At 33.6% G+C, this 26996-nt stretch overlaps 1 protein-coding gene across 1 annotated transcript in view; it reads left to right on the top strand.

Annotated features, from left to right (window-relative positions):
- The window catches only part of LOC145682039 (uncharacterized), a 53606-nt gene that overhangs the window by 15128 nt on the left and 11482 nt on the right, over positions 1-26996 (top strand). The window contains exon 2 of the mRNA XM_081753639.1: positions 8402-8572. Within this exon, the coding sequence (XP_081609765.1) occupies positions 8402-8572 (171 nt within the window). The remainder of the gene's footprint in view (positions 1-8401; positions 8573-26996) is intronic.

Below are 26996 nucleotides of genomic sequence, written 5' to 3'. Positions count from 1 at the left end.
ACATATGTAGTAGCCAAAGTATATTTTGGATTTTAAGTACAAACATTGAACATATTCTTCACCTCCATCGATCAATATTTAGAAATTCACAAAGAAGGATCCTTCTGAATTTCCATTACATTTCACAAAATATTTTTTACCGTTAAGAGATCGAAATTAACATACTATTGATGTGGTCACATACAGAATAAAATTAAAAAGTTTACAATTATTACTGGAAATTAATACTGTCACCCATTTGGAACAATTTAAAAGCACATAGTTTTTAATGTATTAAAATTTCATTTCTTATCAATAGTATGAAATGTTGTAAATAGTAGTAACTTTCCATAACTGTTCTCCTAGCGAATTTGTATACAACCAAAGGTAGTTTTGTCAAATTTAACAAAAAGTCCAAATAAAGACTCTTGAAAACAGCTCTTATTTGGAAAAGGATAAATAATGATCGTTTTTGGTTGTTGTAATGGTCTTTCCAAGAAGATTAATAAAAATTCAGCGTAACAAGAAAAGCTGCTTTTCTTTTATATATATATATATATATATATATATATATATATATATATATATATATATATATATATATATAATGATTGCTAAGTGAGTATAGGGGCGCTGAATTCTACTTCGCCCCGGGCGCAGAAATCTCTAGCTACGGCTCTGCTAAGCGGGGATTAATATGTAACCTAAAAATCGGGTGGTACCCACTAAAATCGGGTAATATGGCAACCCTACCTTATCCACTCAGTGAATTTAATACTAAGATTTTTTGTGGTGAGTATTATTTTCGTGTACCATGCTGGCTGGACAACTGCAATTATTTTGGTTCTGAGAATCAAGAAAATCCGAGAGATATCATATTTCAGGAAGAATCTGGATGTCGAAGCTTGATGACGACGGCCTGATTGAAGATCCATAGAGAGCCATAGTTTCGAAAGAGAGTTCGATATGTGACAGTACACACCCCAGGAGTCGAACAGCATTTTGCTACCACAGGAGCTCTCAAGTTTGCAGCACTGATTGAAGAAGAAAATAACAACCTGAGTGTTTCGAGTGGTTAACTTCAGTGAGTAAAAGTAACGTGTAATAAACTTCAACATGGAAATCATGCGTAAGGTAAGACAAACGCTTTCCATGATATGCTCAATTTGGAATTAGTGGGTGCATTATTACTGTCGATAACATTTTATTAATTTAGCCAAATTTATCAACACATTTAGGATTATTGAACAAAGAAAGTCATTTTTCGATTTAAAAAATAATTAAATTTTATTTTATTACATAGTTTTTGTTCAGTTATACGTTATGGAGAAAATTCATTTCAATGTTATTTAGCCGAAAATATAAACCTCTGATTCAATGTGAGACTGTTGGCGTCTTTCCTTGTATACTCTTAGGATGTAATTTATCATTACAGCCGAGGTAATGAAATTTTTGTTTGGAGGGACCCAATATTTTTTTAACGTACTGTATACTATAGAGTTTTCAATATATACCGTGTTCTTCGGCCCATGTAGAATATTCATTTGTTCCTTATTCAAACCAAAATTAATGTGGAGGCTTTGAATAACCCAGTAGAAATTATATTTTGGGGAATAATATCTTTATTTATACATTATTTTAATGTAAACCCTATATATGGGCATTTCAAATGGATGAGTATTGAAATTATACACTTTAATGCTATACGAAAACATAAGCCCGCAATTAGATAGAAATTCTTGAAATTATCCACCAATCTGATGCTTTGCAGAATGATTTAGACCCCTTTCATCCCTCTGAGATGCCCATATCCTCCCACAAATCCGGTTTCATCCAGTTTTTACCATTTTCTATTCGCTTTATATTTTCCGCCGCCAAAACTCTTTGTTCTGATTGGGACTATTTCCGAAGCTCTAGTATTAAGGAGCGCTTCTTGTCACATTGCTACCTGAAAAGTATCAAGCAACAACAGGTCAGTAGTTCCGGAAATATTTAAGATTTTGGGATAGAAAAGCAGAAAAATCCAGGTAAAATTAGTTTCAATTAAGGAATAAATAGTGAGGAAGCTCGTGAGAGTCTCAATTCAGTGAAATTTCATCTAAAACAGTCAAAAAAACAGTTGATAGATATTATTGTGTTTATTGGTACGCAAGGATTAGCGTACAGAAGTGAAAACGTAAAGGACCTTATTCCCTGGATTCTGACAACAACCATGGAAATTTCCTACAGTTAGTCTTATTAGTGTCAGGATGTGATGCCATTTTAAAATCTCATGTTGACAAATGAACTGCGGAAAGGAAAAAGAAAATGTTATCTTCTTTGAATAAACATGAAATGCGGGGAACTCAGGAAAGTGTCGGGTGGGAAGAGGATTTCTTCTAACTTTTTTGGTATAAAGCAGTTATTAATAAAATGTTGAAAATTGTAGCGTCACAGGGGAGAAACCTTATTTTGAGAGATCTTAACGAGCCTGCTTGGTTTAGTTTTATGGTAGACAGTACTCAAGACACTTCAATAATACAGCAGTTAGCTACTTGTGTTAGATACGTTTTTCAAGGGAAAACATAAAAAAAACTTCTGAAATTGTGTGCCATACAGGATTCGAGTGGAGAAGATATACACAATTAAGTCGTAAGTAAACTGAAAAATCACGGAGTTTTCACATCAAATCTTATTGCTTGCTCTTTAGACAGTGCAGGAAATATGAAAGGATGCTACAAGGGTCTTTAGGCCTATCTGAAAGCTAACAATCCTAATATAATTTACACTCATTGTATGGGCTATGTTTGCTATACTAAATTTTGTAGTGGCTGACTCAACTATCAATTGTCCTGATGCAAAAAATTTGTTTGGTCTTGTAAAGGAATCTCTAACTTTCTTGAACCATTCGTACAAGAAGATATCTCTATGGGAAAGAGAGACAAAGGAGCGTCAAGCACGGTCAGAAAAATTGTACAGATTACAGAAGATAAGTGCTACACGGTGGCGGAGCAAAAATAAGGCCCTTCAAGCCATTGTTGATTTTGATTTACAACAAGACTAATTTCAGTCAAATAAGCTTCCAAATTTCTTTTCAGTTTTATTAGAACTGATAAATGGAAATTTTGATTGCAAAACTAAATTTTCAGCCCAAAATTTGATTTGGCATTTCAAATGGATGAGTATTGAAATTCTACACTTTAATGCTATACGAAAACATAGGCCCGCAATTGGATAGAAATTCTTGAAATTATCCACCAATCTGATATTTGGCAGAATGATTTAGATCCCCTTCGTCCCTCTGAGATGTCCATATCCTCCCACAAATCCGGTTTCGTCCAGTTTTTACCATTTTCTATTCGCTTTATATTTTCCGCCGCCAAAACTCTTTGTTCTGATTGGGACTATTTCCGAAGCTCTAGTATTAAGGAGCGCTTCTTGTCACATTGCTACCTGAAAAGTATCAAGCAACAACAGGTCAGTAGTTCCGGAAATATTTAAGATTTTGGGATAGAAAAGCAGAAAAATCCAGGTAAAATTAGTTTCAATTAAGGAATAAATAGTGAGGAAGCTCGTGAGAGTCTCAATTCAGTGAAATTTCATCTAAAACAGTTGCAACGTGCCTTGCTTCATATATATGTTTTGTTTCCATTGGTAATCATAGACGTAAATGTTGTAGTTGTTTTGGGCCCAAAAGTAGTGTTAACCTATTAGAACCATATATTTATACATATTCTGTGTTTACGTTCCTGCCATGCGAATTAAATGTCTACCAGTTTAAATAAAACGCTTGAAAATATTAATTTTATCATATTGAGATATAAATATTGAGATATAAATATGTGTGTAATATAGATATGATATTGAAGTAAATTGTATAATGGTGAATTGAATAAGTATGTGTAAAGAGTCTTGGTACCTATCCCGAACGGTCCTTGATTGCTATGGTTCCGAAATATATATATATATATAGGGTTTTCATAAAGTCTGGACGGATTTAATTTGCTTATAATTTTCATAAAAATGCTCATAATGAAATCAAATAAAGTGCAAACGGTAGCGGAAGGATTAAATTTTTAGTTGGCAACACTGTTAGATAAGCGGCAACTCTGAACACGTTGAGAGAGGGAGAGGGAGGGCAAGGGTCAGTTTCTTACCAAATTCCATCCATTGTTGTTTTCATTGTTGTTTCAATGTTGACTGTTAAAAGTAGGTTGTAAGCTGTATTGGTGTGTGTGTCTTTTAAAGAAATAAATGAAAAGAAATGAAAAACTCCTCTGAGAAGACTATTTTTTTTACCGTATCAAAGATGGCGTCGGTGAAAGAGAAAGCGCAATGTGTTCTGTGGTACGCAGAGCTAAAATCACCAATTCTGGTGTGTCGAAAGTTCACCAAAGAGTTCAAAAAGCCGGCACCGACTGAGAGTGCAATCCGAAAGTGGCATGCTAAGTTCTTGGAGACAGGAAGCGTCCTGGACCGTCCTCGAAGTGGGAGGCCGCAAACACGGCGGAACGCTGTGAGTGGATTCCAGCGCCGCCTACGCGAATGTGTGGACGTAAATGGCGCCCAGTTGGAGGTGTGGCGGTGAATGAACTGAGCTGGTGCAGATTACAGGTTAAAATTTAATCCTTCCGCTATCGTTTGCACTTTATTTGATTTCAATATGAGCATTTTTATGTAAATTATAAGGGAACTAAATCCGTCCATACTTTATGAAAACCCTGTATATATATATATATATATATATATATATATATATATATATATATATATATATATAATGTGAATGTTAAAAGATAGCGCGGCATGTTATAGTTATTCTCTTCAATCTTTGTAATATTACTAAGTAACATATGTAATGACTAACATCATCTGTATTACACTAACTGCATGTACCATGGGATTAAGGTAGGTCATCGCAACCTTATTGTATCCTTAAATCTACCTTCAAGTTAGTAAACTAAAATCCTTCCGTAAAACTACTTTTCGATTTCCATCCCTCCCATACGGATCCTCAAACTTGACCAGTATTTCCACCTCAGTACTCGTGTTCTCAATACAAACGAAAGTCCTTCTGAACTTGGAAAATTCTCGTTCCTACATATACATTGTGTGAATCTAACGTTAAATGTGTACACCTGGTAGTATAAGGTGATATTAACTGAAATATCCTCAATGAATGGGATAGTAAGTGAATGACAGAATAAGTAACATTAGTCAACGTGATATCAGTGAGCAGACTTTGGTCTCTCAACCCCAGAAATGGGAGAATTGTATTTGATAGATACTTCGACGAACAGAATATTTGTTAATGACGATCAGTAAACGTAATCTTATGTGTGTATAAGAAATGCAATTAAGTGAAATACATGGACAACAGAAAGGATGCTTCGACACTATGTATAATATTATAGCTCGTCTGAAAGTACGAGAGAAGACTCGTATAATTAGTCTACCTTAAAAATTTTCATATATGAGATAAGGACCATTTCTAACCATCACCTCGAGTTTTTTTCCCTTCATTCATCATATTGTAGATTGTAATTATTCACGGACTTATATCATATTTACCGAAGTTAAATAAAAAAATATAATTTTTTGTCTTTCTTTTCATTTGACTGTTTATATATATATATATATATATATATATATATATATATATATATATACTTCGCTATTCTTCAATTTCGTATGGGGATTGATATACTAATATGTATGTTTATTGCATGTTTATATACTGTAATTCTGTGTTTAATTTCCTAATAGATGTAATAAATGTTCGCCAATTGTGGTTAGATGGTTTCTTTAAACTATTTTCCCCCGTGTCGATACTTTGTCTTGTAGACCCCTATGTATGTGACTGTGTGTGAATGAATGATAAATTTAGTTTTAAATGGTAGCATTTAATATTAATTTACTATGATAGTGTTCATAATAAGTGGGTAATAGCGTGTTATATGTATTAGTGTATGACGGAGGTCATGAAAGATAACTAATTATAAAGTAGTCTAAATGTGCTCTGGGAGAAAGCCAAAATAACAGGATGATCTAGAATAAAGACAGTTTTTTCAGAAATCTCAAAACTTCTATTGGTCGAAAATGTATATATTATTTTAACATTTTTTTTCTTGGTTGATGTGTGTTCGATCTCCATTATGAATATTCAAATACTGGATACAGGTTATTTAACATTTCGAAATAACAGACAAACATTAAATTAAAACTTCTCGTCACCTGGGCTGTGTTATGGCAACTCCCACTTGTGTTGTTGCCTGGATCCATGTCGGGGTAGTATGAGGGAACATGTGTCTCTTCCGGATCATTTTAGAAATGATCTCTAAGTAATAACATTCGAACATGTATCACCTTTTTAATAACTATTCAAGTTCTTTTACCATATTTCCATAATTATCCAGTAATCCTTTATCTCTAGTTCCTTCTTCCTTTCTCCTTTTCCTCTTCCTCTTCTCCTTCTTTCTGCTACCTTCTTCCCTTCTTTCACACTCTTTCTTTTCCTCTTTCTAATAAAACTGAAGAGGGGTCTTGAATGGAAGTTGTCGCTATAGACACGGTTATTAAATTGCTTTGATGTTCCTCTTCAGAGTTCCTATTTCAATTAGTTAATCCTAAAACATACATATGAAGCAAGAATTCCAAAATTTATTCATTTTTATTTCATATTTGGCTAAATTATCAAATCGAATATTCAGTCTAAAAAATATAGCGACTCACGCCATTTTTCCCATTCACGAATTTACAATTGTCTCTTCAAGGGTGCATCGCTGGATTCAAATAGGAAATGATAGATAAGTAATAGGATTTAATCAAAAATTGTTTATGATATTAAAATCATGAGTATATTTTACGATTAAATTGATTTCGGAATGCAATTACTGTAGAAGTGTTACGATACTGGAATGGATAATTGTCGCTATATTTGTTTTTAAGACTGGAATTTCTGTGGGAACTATTTAGATGCGCAAAAGCATATAATCATAAGTAAAAATGACGAATGTGATTTTATTGATGGGATATCTCATTCATTCTGGGACTTTTTTAGTACATAACAAAGTATGCATAAATTGAAAGACACAAAGTACTGAACTGACCAAATATTATTAGGAAAGAACGAACTAATCTCTGACAGAGCAATTCAACAATAAACATCTGTCTGCGCAAACAATGAACAGACTTTCATAATTATGAAGTTAAATGTTGCACAAAGTTAAAAATGCAAAAATATAAGTACCAGTCTTTCTAAGTAATAATAGGTCAAAGCAGTTATTAATCTTTAAATAGGCTACTTGCATGTGGATATTGTCATTACATTATTCATATTATATCACCCGTTCATCAATTATCTATCTCTGTTGCTTAGTTATTTCCTTCTCATATGGCTGTTAAGTAAATACTGTGTTGTGAATCAAATAATTTGCTTATCACTATTAGTCCAGTCAACGTACGTAAAAAAGACACTTTACCTTTAACAAATTGCAATAGAAATGAAACATGCGCCAAAATGATACTGAGCACATTCTAAACAAACCTCAAAAAATCCTCAAGAATATTCAGTCTGGAAGGTCGTTAAATCCAATATGGCCGCCGTTAGTAGTCATTTACGGCAGACATAATAACAAAAGGAGTAATTGTGTGACTTTGTAACAAAATAACAGGCTCAATATCCCTTATGAAGATGTTTCACTATTATGTGTCCTTTCGAATGAGGCATTGAACATACCTCTTATATAGAAGGTGTCTCAAAAGTGCCCCGACAAAGAGTAACTCTGTCATTATCAAAGTTACAACAAAATGTAAGGGGGAAACCGTCTCCAAACATAATGTTTTCAATCTACAGTGAAGGATTTTTTTTTTTTATCGGGCGAAACGTTTGTGCTGTACACTCTTTATGCGCCCAGTGTTAAATAAAAATGCAACGTTGCCATTTACCAGGAGGTGGATAAATTTTGTAAGAGTATGATGAATGGGACATGTTTGAAATGGGGCTGTCCATCGACACTTTAGCGTAAAAGACAGTATCTTCATTCACTTATGTTGTGGGTTTCATGGCAACGTTGCAGTTTCGTTTAACATTTGGCACATAAAGTGTATAGCCCAAACGGCTCGTCCGATTTAAAAAAAAAAAGAGAGAGAAATCCTTTACTTTAGATTAAAAACGTGATATTTGGAGATGGTTTCCCCTCTTACCATTATGTTGTAACTCTGATAAAGTTACCCTATGTCAAAGGAACTTTTGAGACACCCTGTATTTTATTCACTATCTACACATAGTAGGCCCTTTATGATTCTTGTAAGTATAAATAACTCTGTTTGCGATTATTGTTCAAATGGCTGAATCGTTGAATACTGAACTGTAACTAATGATTTTAATTTTAAAATGCAAGTTTTTAATGTTCGTTTAGTTGTTGTTGTATCTTACGGCTAGTGGAAACATTGAATATAATACTGCTCACTCGGAAGAAGGTATTCACAGAAGATGAAAGACCTACATGTTTGTCTCAGAAAGGATGCCAAGGAATTCAGAGCGTGAGTGAATTATGTACTGCTGCACTGGCAGCCAAATCTGGAAAAAAGTACATCAAGAATGCTGAAGGAAGTATGTGAGTTCCAGTCAAATCAAGAAGGATACGCAATCAAGAATACCGTCCAATGAAGAGATACCTGCAAGTAGTCTGCGTGCAAATTCGCCTGTACTTCATTTTGTTCTTAACTGTTTGTTTTGTGGTGAGCCTGAGAGATATGACGATAAGTGGAAGGATCACTGTCTAATTACGCTAAAAGCTAATACTTTTCAAGAAACAATATTGAAATTATGTGAAGAATGCAATGATGATTAGGCCATGACTGTAAAAAGTCGAATTGAATATGCCAGAGATTTGTTTGCGAAAGACGCAGTGTACCACACTACTTGCAGTGTAAATTTTAGAAAAGGAAAGGGGATTCCAGGAAAGATGAAGGGGATTCATTTCTGGAATCTCTAGTTATAAATTTGAAAGAAATCTGAAATATAATTGCTTATGATTAACGTGATTTTTCTTGTCGCTAGTAAAGAAATTACAGTAATTGTGATATTTTCATTAAATTTAAACCATTGTTATTGGAGGGAATAGACTAATCGTTTGGAATAATATGAGAAATAGAAATCCTTCAAATTTGAACATCAATGTTCCTGTCAACATGTTTAAGGCTTTCATATTTAAATTCATTGTAATTTTACCTTGTAATTAATTTAAGCATTGAAATTATTATATCTTTTTTTCTATTGTTCTGTTCAAACGTTACTGATATTTAAACAAATTAAAGAAATATTACGTTAGCTAAGTCTTGTGTTAATTTGTCCTGATGCAAAGATTTTGCTAAAGTATTACACAGGCCTGTGCTGGGATAGTAATGAGGGCGGTGGACAAGTCTAATAAAAGGGCGCCCATACAAACAGGTATAGATAGATAGATAGATAGATAGATAGATAGATAGATAGATAGATAGATAGATAGATAGATAGAGAGAGAGAGAGAGAGAGAGAGAGACTTTGAAAGAAAGTATGGGTGCCATTTTATATCAAAATCATCATCAAATTTGTTTTAGTAGTAACGTAAATAGCTAATTTGTGGAAAAATCGAATCGAAATTATGTTTACTAGAGGAATACTTTTTAAGTTCCTGTAATAACATTTCTGTCAAATAAAAAGAAGCTAAATATATCAACAAATTAATATAGCTGTATGGCCTATGGATACAGGAGGTTCAGTGCCGCGTTTACAAAAGCTCTCCATTGATTTCTGTCCTTAGCCAACTGGAGCCAGTTTCTACTTTATATTCAAATCTCTGCGAGAACCATTTTAATATTGTCCTCCCATCTGCGCCTTGGTTCTCCTAATGGTCGTTTTCCTATTTAGATTTCCAGTTCGAACTTTGAAAGCGTTTCTATTTTCTTCCATTCTGGCTACATGACCTGCCCATTTGAGCCTCCTAGACTTGATGATCCTAACAATGTTTGGTAAATGTATAAATTATGCACTTCCTCGATATGAAGTTTCCGCCATCCCGCATGCCCGTTCCTCTTGGAGCCTGAACATTGGTCTAAGAATCTTGTTTTTAAATAGTTTCAATCTGCGATTTTACCTCAGAGTCAGTGACCATGTTTCGCAACCATACAGGACAACAGGCATGATTGTCGTTTTATATTTTAAGCTACAAATTCTTCAACAGAATTCGCGACAACAAAAGATTTTTAACTGAATAATAGCACGAAATCCCTGCTTTCAGTTGACATCAAATTTCTTAGTGATTATAGTTTTGGTCTGTTAATAATGATCCTAGATATTTGGAGGAGTAAGTATTATTTGATAATTTAACGCATCCATACAATATAGTACTATTACGATCGCAACAAACTTCCATGTATTTAGTTTTCTCTGCATTTACTTCTAACCCTATATTCCTGCAAACGTTAATTAAGATTTCTGCATTCCTTTCTATTGTTCTACCATCTCCTATTAAATTTACATTATAAGTGTACGCCATAACCTGGTAAATACAATTCAGCTCTAGGACCTGATTGCTGTCTTTGATTTTCCATATAGTGTTCTTCTGAACAAAGTTAAATAATAATGGCGACAACGCATCTCCTTGTTTCAGGCTATTTTCGACGTAAAAGCTCGTGGACATAAATTTTCCTACCCGGCTTTACTTTGGGATTCATTTAAACATATATTAAATAATCTCACGTTTTAGTAGATAGAAGAAGACAATCTAGCATAATTGACGTCCGGTCGTTTAGAGGGGCTGATTGTGACACTGATCACTACCTGGTAGCAGCGATAATACGGGAGAGATTATCGTTGAATAAAGGTAATACTCAATGTCCGAAAACGGAGAGATTTAATTTAAAGAAATTAGAAGAGAGCCAGGTAAGAGAGGAATACCAGATTGAAGTTTCGAATAGATTCTCGGTTTTAGAAGACTCGGAGTGCAATAGTGTTGAGGATACTTGGATTGAAATTAGAGATAGCATTAAATGTTCAGCATTAAATGTCCCAATAGAAAAATTGGGACACGCGGAAATACGTAGGAACAAACCATGGTTCGACCAAGAATGCATTAAACTAGCAGAGAAGAGAAAACAGGCAAAATTACGGTGGCTACAAAATCCGAATGAAATAACTACACAAAATTTCGCAGATAGCAGGCGGGAAACTTCCAAAACTTTTAGAACAAAGAAACGGGATTTTTTGAAAGCTAAAATTAAGGAACTTGAAGATAATAGTAAAAATAAAAATATTCGGGACATATATAAGGGAACAAGGAAGAATTGCCACAAGAGTGGAAAGAGTCAATCATTGTTCCAATTCACAAGAAAGGCGACAAAACTGACTGTAATAATTATCGAGGCATTTCTCTTCTGTCAACATCCTATAAAATCCTTTCAAATATTCTGTTAGCAAGATTGACCCCATACGCAGATGAAATTATTGGAGATTATCAGTGCGGATTTAGACGAAATCGATCAACTATCGACCAAATATTTACCATTCGCCAAATACTCGAAAAGAAGTGGGAATACAATACCCCGGTACATCAACTATTTATTGATTTTAGAAAGGCTTACGACTCGGTTAGGAGAGAAACATTATACAACGTTCTTACAGAGCTTGGAATACCGAGAAAGCTAATTAGATTAATTAAGATATGTTTAAGTGAATCCCAAAGTAAAGTCCGGGTAGGAAAATTTTTGTCCACGAGCTTCCACGTCGAAAATGGCCTGAAACAAGGAGATGCGTTGTCGCCATTATTATTTAACTTTGTGCTGGAATACGCCATAAGGAAAATCAAAGATAGCAACCAGGGCCTAGAGTTGAACGGCATTCACCAGGTTATGGCATATGCTGATGATGTAAATTTAATAGGGGATGATAGGAGAACAGTAGAAATAAATGCAGAGATATTATTAAACGCTTGCAGGGACATGGGTTTAGAAGTAAATGCAGAGAAAACTAAATACATGGAAGTGCGTAGGGACCGTAATACGGCAAATTGTGGAGGCGTTAAAATATTAAATAATAATTTTGATAAAGTGGATACTTTCAAATTTTTAGGATCAATATTAACAGACGAAAATCATATTCACGAAGAAATTAAATGTCGACTAAAAGCAGGGAATTCGTGTTACTATTCGGTTCAAAATCTCTTGTCGTCGCGAATTCTGTCGAGGAATTTGAAGCTTAAAATATATAAAACGATAATTGTGCCTATAGTTCTGTATGGTTGCGAAACATGGTCGCTTACTCTGAGGGAAGAACATAGACTGAAAGTATTTGAGAACAGGATCCTGAGAAGAATATTCGGACCCAAGAGGAACGAGGATGGGGAATGGCGAAAGCTTCATAACGAGGAACTACATAGTTTATACGGTTTACCCAACATTGTTAGGGTCGTCAAGTCTAGGAGGCTTAGGTGGGCAGGTCATGTAGCTAGAATGGAAGAAAGTAGAAACGCTTTCAAAGTCTTAACTGGTAGACCCATAGGAAAACGACCATTAGGAAGACCTAGGCGCAGATGGGAGGATAATATTAAGATGGATCTCGCAGAGATAGGAATACAAAGTAGAAACTGGATCCAATTAGCTAAGGATAGAAGTCAGTGGAGAGGTTTTGTTAACGCGGCACTGAACTTCCGGGTTCCATAGGCCATAGAGTTAGTTAGTTAGCTATTAAATAATCTACCTTTTTCGGCATTCCAAATTCTGTAAACATGCCTCCTATCCAAGTCTAAAGTCAATAGTTGATATGCTAGGATATTGCATTCCCATTTCTTTTCAAGTATTAGTCGAATGGTAAATATCTGGCCCATAGTTGATCAATTTTACCTAAATCCGCTCTGATAATCTCCAATAATTTCATCTGCGTATGGAGTCAATCTTGCTCATAGAATGTTTAAGAGGATTTATTGGATGTTGACAAAATAGAAATGTCTCAATAATTATTACAATCAGTTTTGTTGCTTTTCTTCTGAACTGGGACAATGCTTCTTTTCACTCTTGTGGTAATTCCTCCTTGTTTCAGATAAGGAGAATGAGTTAGTGTATCTTGCTGTATAATTTTTCCCCTCCAGTTAAAATTAATTCAGCCAAAAGTTCGTGTACACCCGGATATGTGTGTTTCTTTAATTTTTAAATAGCGATTTCTGTTTCTGTCTGGTTAGAGTCTGGAATATACGGTTATGCTGTTTGTATTTCACTTTCTCCATGAACATTAGTTATTGACTATGTGTTAAGTAAACCGTGAATGGAATCTTTCAATCTATTTAAGATGCTATCCTGATGAGTGAGAACAGTTCCGTTGGCTTTCTTTAATGTATAAGCCCGACGCTGATAGTCTTTCTCAAGTTAATTGATGCATTTATACATGTCCTAAATGTTTTTGTTTTTTTACAATTATCTTCAAGTTAATTAATTTTAGCTTTCAAAACTCGCGTTTCTTTGTTCTAAAAGCTTTGGAAGTTTTCCGCCAGATGACAATGAAATTTTATGTGGTTGTTTCGTTCGGATTTTGTAGCCAACGCTGTTTCTTCTGTTTTCCCTTCTCTGCTACTTTAGTGCATTCCTGGTTGAACCATGGTTTGTTCCTACGTATTTCTGTGTGCCTCTATATTTCTTTTGCTGAAATTTTAATGGTATCTCTAATTTCAACAAAGTATCCTGAACACTAGTGCACTCCGAACCTTCTAAAACCGATAATCTATTCGACAATTCAATCTGGTTCTACTCTCACCTGACTCTCCTCTAATTTATTTAAACCGTTCCGTTTTCAGATATGGAATGTTTCGTTTATTCAACGATAGTCTCCCTCTTATTATCGCTGCTACCAGGTGACAATTAGTATCACAATCAGCTCCTCCGAACAAACGAACATCAGTTGTGCTAAACTGTTTTCTTCTGTTTACTAAAACGTGATCAGTTTGACTACGTGTTTTTCCATCTGATGAAACACAAGTATATTTATGAATGTCACGGTGTGGAAATTTTGTAATCTTCACGATAAGGTTTCTGAATGTTGCAAAGTCCATGAGCCTAATGCCGGTGTCACAACCTTCCTTATGCAGACATTTATTCCCTATAATCGGTTTGAAAATACCCTCTCGTGCTACCTTCACATTGAAATCGCCTAACAGAATTTTCATATGGTATTGCCGGAGATGATCAAATACCCGTTCTATTCTTTCGTAAAAACTGTCTTTTTTATCGTAATCCTTATTTTTTGTTGGGTTATGTGCATTTAAAACAATAATATTATATCACCGACCCTTAAGAGAAGTAAAAGAAAATCTATCATTAACAAATTCAACCCAATTAATTGCTGATATTATTCGTTTGTGATCGAAAAGCCCTGCTCCTAGTGGTAACTTTTAATTCCACGTAAAAGAATGTCAAATTTCCCGACTTGATTCCTCTATTCCTTCTCATCTAACTTCCTGATATCTCACTAGGTCATTTCTCTATTTCTAAACTCATTCGTTACAAATTTTAACCCGCCTGCCCTATAGAGACTTTTTACATTCCATGTTCCAAATCTCATGTCGATTTTACTTTGCTGAGTTCGTGCTAAGTTAGCAGTTCTGATCCGAGGATTCTACGAATATATCTAAACAAGCCTCTTTTTACAGGATGAGGTTGTTAGCCCCACACCAAATCTCCAAGCTGGAGTATCGCCCTTTGTCGTCTGTCCGCGACTGCTTATTCAGTATATTCGCAGCTAAGCTCTAGAGGCCTTCTCCTTGATCCACAACCTGAGGACGCGCCATGCCGTGGTGAGAGGAAGACCACATTTCACGGAAATTAATATAGCTATGTTTTAGAAATACAATAGGTACTGATTCTAAATTAGAATATTGACAAATATACTGTAAACATTATATGTAAAAAGAAATAATAATAATAATAATAATAATAATATATATATATATATATATATATATATATATATATATATATATATATATATATATATATATATATATATATATAGATAAAAAAGAAGCATAAAGCAATTTAGACGACTCTGATATCTCAAGCTATTCCGAAGACAAAAACATTCACATGTTATACGGACTTCAAGTATGTATGGTATGTATGGTAATTTGTAAAGAGTACTGTATATATGGATAAAAAAAATGAGTTTTTGTGCTGAAAAAAAAATAGGTACTGATTATCTGAACACTCTTTAAAACACATAGGAACAATCAATATGCTCGGATATATGGATGCATATTAAGACTGTGAAGGCTTCGATGTCGTGAAAATCGTAAATTAGACACTAGTGTCAATGTGGTATTTCATGAATACATCGTATGTTTGACTATCCGAACTGTTCTTGATGTATCACATTGTTTCGTTTTATAGCTACATAACTTTATAATATTTTTGTAAGTGATTATACTCTTTATCTGCTCTCTGCCAATAGCAACTGTAAGAATTTATAATATAAAACTGAAATACAGAAGAATATTTTTTTAAAATATATCGCAAGGTATCTTATGTAAAGGGCGCCTTGTATTCTTCACAGATTCTTTATTAACAGCCACTATTTGAGTTTATTATACAAAGCTGGTATACAGGATAACTAAAACCACTTATCTATAATGTGATGTTTCATAGGGCGCCTTATGTAAAGGGCGCACTGTACCTTTCAAGGGTTCTTTACCAATAAAATCGTAAGAATTTATTACTAAAAGCTTGTACCTTTATTTATATCTTGATGTTTTGGAGGGCGCACCAGGACACGTCCCGGTGTCCCGGTGGGCCAGCACGGGCCTGGACTATTACATCCCAATTAGATAATTTTCTTGTAACGTTATTTCTTAATTACTAGGGATCTACCTGAACTGACCCTTACAGACACGTTTCTTATTATTAATCGTTGACTTTATATTTTACATTAATTTGAATTCTATTGCTTTCGTAACCGCATTAATTCACTCTTAAAATAAATTTACCTACGGAAGTGACATTCTCATCATTATAATAGTGAATGTTCCTATTTCAGCTATGCAGCATGCGAATATCCATTGCATACCTAACTATTTTCTGTGAATACGTCCAGTTAACTACGCGCCTTTTCCCCTGGCACCTTGGTGTTAAAATAGAGTGCTGCAAATCAATACTACAAGTACCATTTTTCTACCTACCATTTTTTTTTTGGGGGGGGGGGGGGTATCACAGATGCTTAATAGACTTGGAGACCTGAACTTCGAGCCTTATGCAGTCGAACTCAGTTTCTCAAAAGCCACCTCATGTAAATTCAGATCACAACTCATGAAGCAGGCCGTAACCCGCCAGAGCGGAGAACAAATATACAAAGTTAATTTGCATATTCATAAAGTACTATTTGCCGAATTCGAACTTAATTTTAATATAATTATTTAAAGATTCCAAAACCAGGACTAGAATTCAAATGTATCTTGTCATAAGACTCCTCTAGCCATTAGATTACTTTGAGGGAAGAAAGCAAATTAAAAATAAATCTATTTGAAAATTAAATCATGAGGTGAATATCCGGTCCCAAGAGGGATGGGTACGCGAATGGCAGAAATTTCACAACGAGAAACTACATAATTTATATCGTTTACCTAACATTGCTAGGGTCAACAAATCTAAGAGAATGAGTTGCGTAGGACATGTAACCAGAATGCGAGAAAGTAGGAAAGCTCTCAAAATTTTAACCGGAAACCCAATCGGAAAAAGATCATTAGCAAGAATTAGGCGCAGATAGGAGCACAATATTAAGATGAGTCTTACAGATATAGGAATGCAATGTAGAAACTGAATGCAGTTGTTAATGTTACTGGATGTCAAAATTGCTAGTGACAAACTATGAATAAAGTCATCTACGTGGACATGGACATTACTTTCAGAACGAAGCTGGACTAGAGTGGGCGCAGAAAGAATAGATTTTTTTTAACTACTCAAAAATCTGCTGTTGGGAGGAATTCTATTTACGTGGTTTATCTTTCTTGAATGACCGCTGTAATGGCTCAGATAACGGCACAAATATGGTATCGAAAGAAGGAACATAAGCAAAGGAAGTTCTTCAGTTGTATTTGAGTCTTTAGTCACCTAAATCCCTTATAGATCCGAGCATACATTGATATTCCTTGATAGGGAACATTATACCCTAGAATTTCTTATGAAAAAATGTTAATTTGTTCGGAGAGCGCTTTAGACTTCTCTATCTCTCTAAAACAATCGAATAATTGACGAATAGAATTTAACATAATCAATAAAGTGACCGCATTACACTATATAGTCTAATTAATAAATGACAGCATCTGGATTAAGATATTCTAACGCAAACTTCATTAAATCTTTTAGTGATCTAAGACTTTTCATGCGCCTAATTGGGAGGGCTGTAAAATAATAATGAATATCACCAGAGATTGATAACACTGTAATTAACTGGCTTCGTTCAGTGAATTTTACCGGAAATAATCCGGATGTAATATCAGTTACATTAATGTATTTTTGGCCTTATAAGTAGTTTATTTTTTCATCAATTTTAGTTTTCAAGAAATCGTGTGTCTTTTTTATAAACATTTTCGAAGTTTCCAGTCTGGTGACAACGAAATTTTGTGTAGGTATATTGTTCAAACTTCGTAGCTAACGCAGGTTCGCCTGTTTTCTCTCCTCTGCTAGACTAATGCATACTAGGTCGAATCATGGTTTGTTCCTAAGTATTTCCTTATGCATCAATTTTTCTTTTGCTGAAAGTTTAATACTATCCCTAATTTCAACCTAAGTGTCCTCAACACTAGTGCACTCAACCCTCTATAACTGAGAGTCTATTCAATACTTCAATCTGGTATTCATCTCTAGCCTGGCTATCCTCTAATTTCTTTAAATGAAATTTCTTCGTTTTCAGATGTTGAATATTTACTTACGATAATCTCTCTCTTATTATCGTTGCTACTAGGTAATGATCAATGTCACAATCAGCTCCTATGAACAACCGAATATCAATTATGCTAGATCGTGATAAATTTCATTCTGTGTTTTTCTATCTGATAAGGTCTAAGTGTATTTATGACGTCGCGATGAGGGAATTTTATAGTCTTCACGATAAGGTTCTTCGATGTTGCAAAGTTCACGAGTCTAACGCCGTTGTCATTACTTTCCTTATATAGATTTTTATTCCCTATAATCGATTTGAAACTATCCTCTCGACCTACCTTCGCATTGAAATGCCCTATTAGAATTTTCATATGGTATTGCGGAATTGGTAAAATTCCCGCTCTAATCTTGATAAAGTGTCTTTTATATCGTCATCGTTATCTTCTTTTGGGGTATGTACATTTAAAACAATAATATCATACCAGCGACCCTTAAGAGTAATAAAAGAAAGTAATCATTAACAAATTCAACCCGTTTAATTGCTAATATTATTCGTTTGTGAACGAAAATCCCTGTTCCTAGTTGGCGATTTTTATTTCTTTCGCTGTAGAAGAACGTAAAATTTTCAGAGTTCACAGTTCCCTTTCCTTCCCTTCTACCTTCCTGAACTCCTATTATGTCCATCCTATATTCCTTTAGTTCATTCTTTGTGGATAGTCGAAGGATTGAAAACTCTCTCGTGGCTATGTGAATAGCATACCAGCCTTTGAGGTGCGAAACCCGAGACTGAAAGTTACGGTTTTGTATTAAAAACGTGCTTTTGTATTAAAAACAATATATTTGAGGATGATTGCGGAAGAGAACTCACCACGAACGTAACGTCAGGATATGTATCCTAGATTAGATAAAGTTCATCGACATAATAATATCCTTTCGTATCCCAGCGAAAGTACAAGACCTTAGGATAACTCGACCTTAGGATAACTCATATATCGCCGCTGCGCCTCGAAGAATCGCTGTGTGTTAAAACCACAAATTTTCAGGAGAAGCAAAAAATATTCCAAACTCTTAAAATTTTGCCAGATACATGGTAACACTTAAAAATATAATAAAATTGGTTCTACGTATATTATGCACTGGACATTGTTGTACCTTGCTTCAACAATATTATATTACTATTTTTGTGTCTATTGCGCCTTTATAAACACATACAGGATTTGTATGCATTAATCAATACGTACATGATGAGGATCTGAAGCCTTTAATTTCAATCTATTATTTTTTTCATTGTTGTGGCGAAACAATTGAATATCTACTTCTCACATTATATGGAACGCTACCTGACAGCTTTCAGGTTTATTTGCACCTCATAACTCATTTTCGACCAAAATGTCACATAGCGGTTCTTCGAGGGCGGTTCTTCGAGCGACGATATGGGGTTTGTTGTCATCGATTCCATACGAAGGGGGTGGGTGTCATTAAATTGTGTAAAATGTGGAACTTGTACATTTCCATTGCTCATTTTAACAATATATTTGCAAAGTAAAGGGAAGATCTTATTTTGACATTTTCGTCCTTGTTGTACGTTAAAGCAAACACAAATACGACTACAGTATAAATATCCTTTCTATTTACCTAAGAAGTTGTACGCCTGAATGATGATTTTTGCTGTATTTAGTTTCCGGGATGTCTCTCTTCAATGTCCAGCAGTAATCAGCTAGCATTCTGGGACTCAATTTGCCCTGATACCTCTTCTCCATTGTAGAAATTTGCGGCTGAAATCGCTTGCTATGTTCATCACTTACTGAAGCAAGATCTTACGGGGAAAACCTAAATGAGAGTCTAAGAAGTGAATCTCTAAAGACATATTGTATCCCATAGCTTGGTACGAATTCACAATATCATTCACTATTTCACGATAGTTTTCTGCTTTATGTTTTCTAAGGAAACCACGACAGATAGCTTCGAAAGCTTTCCACGCTTTGTCTTCTAGGGGATTCAACCGCTCTGCAAACTTCTCGTCATCCAGTAATGATGTGATTTGCAGTCCAACAAATATTCCTTCTTTTAGTTTTGCGTCGCTGGCTTTGAAAAATTTAGATTGCAAATACATGAATGAGTAGTAGGGTGGGGTAAACGTAAAACTTTTTAAAATTGCTTTTGTATGTTATGGGCTTACGGCGGGATTACTACGCTGTATGGTCTTATTTTGCCATGGAGCTATGGGATTAACTAGTGAAGTAATCAAAAAGTCTATCCATAAATGAAAACCAAATATGTCTTATTATAAAGCAAACAATTCAGTTTGACATTCACGTATTTTAATAATTCAAATAAGTTTGTAGATGTCGCTACTTGTATTGCCTTCTATATAACATTATTAGATTTCAATATTGTACTAATCAAAATACCAATTCTTAAATGAAAACCTGATATTTCGCATTATAAAGCAAACAAATCATTCTGACATTCACGCAATTTAATAATTCAAATAAGTCAATAGTTGTCGCTAGTTGCGCTGGCTCCTATCTAACATGAATAAGTAACTAATGCAGGAACAAAAGCGTCTCCATAAATGTAAACCAAATATATCTTATTAAAAAAGGAAAACAGCCGTCTGTCAATCATACTTAAATAGCTTTAAACAAAATAATAGCTGTCACTAGTTGTGCAGGCCCGGCTATCTATTAAGATAACTGTCAGTAATGTACTCTTCAGCTAGCATTACACAAAATTGGGACCCATTTATAATATGAAAACAATATATGTCAGTCTGTCAGTTATGTGTTTAAGAGTTCAAGAGGACAATATTTTCACTAGCTGTGCTGCCTTGTATCTATTCTAAATAGATATCAATATTCTAACAACCATCAGTCAATCCGTGATGTTATAAACCATTTAGTTCTTATTATAAAAAGCAACACAACAATATATCCCTCAAAATCGTAATAATTTATAATCATAGTATTTCTGAGTAAAACCTATAATTCCAAATACATAATAAGTCCCTACTGTATATTTTCGCTGATATCAACTCACAAATTAAAAACACTCTCCAAATGGATCATAATATTGGTAATAGCTAAGGCTGTTACTTAAATTGATTCCAGTTAAACAAATCTAAATGATATTAATAAGCAGGGTGGAAAAAATCATGATTTTTTTTTAAAAAATCATTTTTGTTGATTTTTTTTATTGAAATCAATTTTTTTTATTTAAATCAAATCTTTCTTCTCGCGTAATGCAAGATAAAACATTAGGAATTAATATTGAATGTTAATTATGCCATTTAAGTGAAAGTATTGGGCTTGAATTTTGAGTTGATTGCCAGTCGTTAACTTATTTCAATCCCAAATAGAGATACAAGGGTTCGGGAAAAAAAACGTCTTATTTTGGGAGAGGGGGGAAACTAGGTTTTTTCTGCTTCGCTTTTTTGCTTGGGAAATATTGAGCTTTTTCTTTTTCAAATTCTGCTAGCAGTGGATGCAGATAATAATACAAAACCTCAAAAATAAACATTAATTTCGAAAACATACTTCAAACAATTTTAATTTTTATTATGAATCCCAACAATTTATCTACGTATATAATAAGTTGTAGTTAAGTTTTAACTTCCATATGCACTATAAGCAATATTTTTTATTGTGAATTAAAACTACAAAAACAAGGAAAAACTGTTACATGACATACAGAATTTATTGTACTATGTGTGTGAGTTCAAACAAATAACACATCGGAAAGATAATAATATATTTATTGAACAAACGCACAAAACAAATTTAAGTTTCGACGCCGTAGCCTTCTCAAAAATAATATGTTCTTCTCTTTGTTCATTACGTATATCAAGTGACTCAATTGGTACAACGTTGGCTTCGCATTCGGGAGGTCATGGATTCGATTCCCGCTGCCGACCATCCTGACTGGGGTTTTCCAGTGTTTCCCTCAGTCCTACCAGACAAATGCCGGGATGGTACCTACTAAAACAGGCCCTTGCCGATACTTTCCCAATCCTTTCCATGTTCTTGTTACATATCCAGTATAAAATAGCCTCTGAGCTGCATCTTGTGATTGTTAAATAAATAAATATCATTCCTCGTCAATCTGTTATAGCCTGCAAGTTTATTATGTCTGACTTCCGAGACTTTCATAAACATTCGTACTAGAGTAACAATGAAAATTAATCATTGTTTTATTGCAATTCAACGTATTACTTTAAGACTGAAAAAAATGAAATCTTTGTATGGGACGCTCAAAAATCACCTAATTTGTTAATGTAACTCTTGCTTCCGCCTTTGCTACCCCTAAGAAACTTCTTTGAAGTGGAACAGAAATGTTGAAAATGTATTTTCTATTCATTTATTACATATATAATAATCTGTTACTACCTATCAGGTGCTTCGGACCTGCAAAATCGGTAAAGTCCCAAATTCTGTAATGCACTAACTGTTCCTTAAGCTTGTTTAGAGTCAGGAAAGTACTGAATTTTCTGTTCATGGACCATATGCGTAACACTGTTCATCTGAGCGTTTGGTTTCCAAGGCTTTGGAATATATAACCACCATCGCGGTTTACCCAGTCCTGAATGTTTCTGAATTTTTAACAAGAATTCGTGTCATTACGGAACTTTCCCTTAAGAAAAGAAAAACTACGAAATACATTTGTCAAGACAACAAACATGAGTGAGAGGTTAGCTTTTCCGCTTCTATTGGGAAATCGGGATTCAGTCCCGCATTCGATCATTTCGACAAAAGTTCTTAATTCCATATGTGAATGTAGAGATAGTGAGTGTACTGTGATTTCTGGCTGATTTCATTTCTTATGTTTTAAGTTGTTGTTATTACTAATTACCAGCAATGACGGATTTGCGAAAGGGGTTAGGGTGGGGGTGTCTTTCGAACTGAAGCCTGTTCTCCGAAATTACGGCATTTTTAAAACAAACGAAATTTTAGTTATGTCTTTAGTTATAAACTTCAAGCTCCCCTCAAATGAAAATCAGGCATTTTTAGAAAAAAAAACATTAATAAGAAAAAGCCCTCCGAAAACACTTTTCTAAATCCGTACTGATTATTTGTATAAAATGGTATTCAAGGTTGCATCCGGAAGATTATTGCTACATCATTACACAGCTACAGTATAACAGAAATGTGGAAGTGTGCTCTGACGGATATATTGAAAAACATAATTTTATCTATGTGCTAGAAACTAGAGTACTAAGCTCTAAGAAATGAAACACGAATAACTAAAAATGAAATGATCTAAAGAAAAAAAATGTCGAAAACTCAGAAGTTAAAATAAAGTTATATAGCCTCTAAAATTGCTCTCAAATACTACGTACTTAATGTTTAATTCATAAAACATGTGCTCCATCCATCATGATGGTGAATTCTAGAGGAAAGTATGGCATTTAGGTCATGAAATCTTGTTTAACTATAGAGTATACTATAAGAAAGCTATTTTAGAGAGCAAAATCATTGAAATGAAAAAAGCCAAAATTTCAGTTTTTCCCCTAAAAAAACCGGCTTTTTATGTAAAAAAAAATCATCAATTCAAAAAAGCCGGCTATTTTGCATCTCTAATCCCAAACAATGTTTCTTAAGCACTAAGGAAAAAAGTACGGCGACGTTTATCAACATGACACTTTCTTTTTCCCAGAAAAGTTACTCATATTTGGCAGAGGCATACCTAAAAAAAAAATAAATAAATAAATAAATAAAATGGAAATAGCTTGCGGCACGAAATACACATAAAATACGCAAATTTCGCCTAAAGTTACAAAATCTAAAATAGATTTACGTTTCGGAGAGGGAATCGGACCCCTTTATAAATACGTCCCTATTATTTGGGAACAAACAAACAGACGCGCACACAAGAATTTTCGTCTTAAATGTCCATGGTGATTTTCTCGTTGGAATAGTTAACGATTTAGAAACCTTATGTTACGAAGATAAGAAAGCAGAATTCCTCCGTTACCCGTTCAAAACGGGATTTTCCCTAATCATCCTTTGCATGAAACACTCGTTCACATACTGTGCTGTACATACATTTGCATCTTATTGTATTATGATTATCTTCCATAATTGAAATAACACAACAGAGGCTGGATTTTACTTATTTTCACTTTAAATTAATTCATTTTGGAATTTGAATTAAATCAACGATTTTTATTTAAAAAATCAAGTGATTTAAATCGTGATTTAAATCAGACTGATTTAAATCAACCCACCCTGTAAGCATACCATTTATAGATGATTAAAAGTCGGTATCACCAAATATTTATAAATAATATACTTCTATCTGCTAATTGCAATACAAATAAATTAAACTTATATAGATAGCATATCTCCAATCCAGTATAATAGCTGTCACTAGTGTACAAATCAATTGTCCTTGCTCTTAAAACATAATAATCATCTACTTCTTAAATAGAGTAGTAATTTCAAACCTACAGAGTATAGTTTGAACTTGTGTTCCTAGTAAGTCGTAGTTAGTATTACTTATCAATAGTTCATACTTAATATTCTGTCATATTTCAAATATAAAATAAATTCTAATCGCACTGTAATATCTACAAACAAATAGTCGTGAAAAAGTAATTTATCCTAATTTTTTTTCAATATAGGATACAAAAATAGTAAATCAGTAATGATATCATAACACATAATTAAAACTCTAGTCAATATAGTTAGTAAATATTATTCATTGCTAAATTCAAGCATAGTACTCTGTCTTCAATCTTATTTCAATATACTTACCAATTCTGATTAAATATTTTCTAATAAGGTATAATATGATATAACAAATTAATTTGTAATTGTTCCTGGTATTGTTACATTATTAATATAATACAGTAAACAGCTTTCAAGTTTAAATAGTGTGATTATAATTCAACAAATTTAAATTTGCATCCATAGATAAACCAAATAACATCAAACAAAGTCCTATCTTGCAATCTGAAATTCTGAAATCTTAATACATACAAGTTTCCGTGAATTCTTTTCCTAGAAACCAATAACCATATATCTATTATCCGAACAATCAAGTATCAATCATTTTCACCATCATGCAGTAACATCGTGTAATTAATCTGTATCTCTATATAAAATAATCTCCTAAAAGATGTACTTCAGCAAAATACAAGCTGTAATCAACCAAATCTTCATATAGTGGTTCTGTAGGATTATCATCTACCACATATATATAATACAAGCTATGTCAAATTCTAATATTATCGTGCATTGCAATTTAAATATATTTGCACTATACCAAATACCAGTGTGCTGTGGATATATACGTTACATGTCAATATGTGCATCTCTGATTCCCAATTTCAATTAAACCTGTGTCAAATACTCTATCAATAACAATATATTCTAGCCTTAGATAGAATCAATTCCCATATACTCCGTGAGAAAATATTTTTACGGTAAACAACCTATACGTAACATAAAATTGCGAGACAAAAACAATTTTTACCTAGCATAATTCTGTCAGTGATTTAAATGTATATAAATAGAGTCAAATGAAAGCATATGTAATAAAATATGGTTGTGCAGCATAGGAAATAAATTATCAGCTAACACGTCCAAGTGTCAACCAAAAAACTTGCAATTCGAGTCCGTTTGAGGGCGTAAGTTTAACTATCCTTACTATATTAATTTGAAAGTGTAATAATACAGCCATCAATAAGCTTAAACTAAATCCTCTCTATAAAAGGCATCAACTAAAATCTGCGCCAATATGATTAATCTTAATACAAATATCATTCTAGCTCCTACTTCTCTCGGTATATTCCTCAACACTCACTTAAAATAAATAACTTTTCAGCGCTGCAATTATCAACAATTTTTCGAACAAAACAATATCCTCTACTCTTATTTCTAGGTAACACAGTGCCTAATTCGTAGCGCTAATACTTATGGTTCAATTCGGGACCATATATGATCGTAATGGACAAACAGCATGCATAAGGTGCTTTCTCAGAGTTCTCCCCTTTCCTGGCACATTCTCATTCTACCATTTCATTCATCTTAAAAGTGAATGTTACCACAAATTTTTCTGGTATAATTTACCCTAACAGGCATAATCGTAGAACTTAACTTAGAAATATTAACTGTTCGGCTGTAATCTCTAGTGTATTGGGATTCTTAGTGCAATTCCTAATGAAAACTATCGGCAAAACTAGTATTTCTGTAATCATATTTTTATTCAGTAAACAGATATTCATTTCGTCTACAAGGACAATAATGATCATGCAATAAACGCTTATCCCCTTCAAACGCGGCAGCAAGTTTTTCTAAGTAATCACAAATATATATTTCCCACTATAAAGAAAAGAATTCTAACTTCAGAGCATAATCCAAATAAGTCCAATGTAAATCAAACCGCCAATGTTAATTTTATGCAAGCAAAACAGTTTGAAACTAGTATAAGTTCTAGTAAAGTAATTGTGTGTTCCTATATCTTTCACACAACTTTTTTACATATCTATAAGGTAGTGTCGATAGTAAATACGAAGTTTAATTAGTAAAATTCAAGCTTGACATAATCCATAATGTAGCCATTATTTTGAATACAAGTTGTATTAAATTAGTTATAAAATATTGAATTCGGTTCTTATACCTTAAATGTATATGCATTATTGTGATAAATTTTAATAAATGCAGCGTTCTTTGTATACTAAATAGAAAAAATAAGTACCTAACAAAACAAAATGTGTATATCTTTAAAAAATCCGCCCTCCAAAAGACCTAAAATACAATATGAGTTTCAAATATATTCATTCTATCTATGGAATGTCTATTCTTATACATATGCAACATGAAATCTAAACAGCACGGCATTAGCTTGGTAAGCAAATCTTCTACGCATTTTCAAATTGTTTGTTCCTTGTTACCGATTATATAACTGTTAGGATACACACACTAAACATTAAAAAATCTAAATAACACAATCCCAAAGTAAATTAAAATCATATGCTCTCCGCAATTAGTAATAAAAATTATTAAATGTATTATACATATCAATTAGTTGTAACGTATAATTTCATATTTAAATAATAGGGCATACAATAGAAACGATCGCATCTAGTGTTGTAAATAGAAAAAAAACGGTTCGTATTTTTTCAGAATTGTACGTTTTTT

Source organism: Thermobia domestica, chromosome 3, assembly GCF_964235325.1.
Source record: "Thermobia domestica chromosome 3, izTheDome1.hap1.1, whole genome shotgun sequence".
NCBI classification, from domain to species: Eukaryota; Metazoa; Arthropoda; class Insecta; order Zygentoma; family Lepismatidae; genus Thermobia; species Thermobia domestica.
This window is presented reverse-complemented; position numbering and strand designations above follow the sequence as displayed.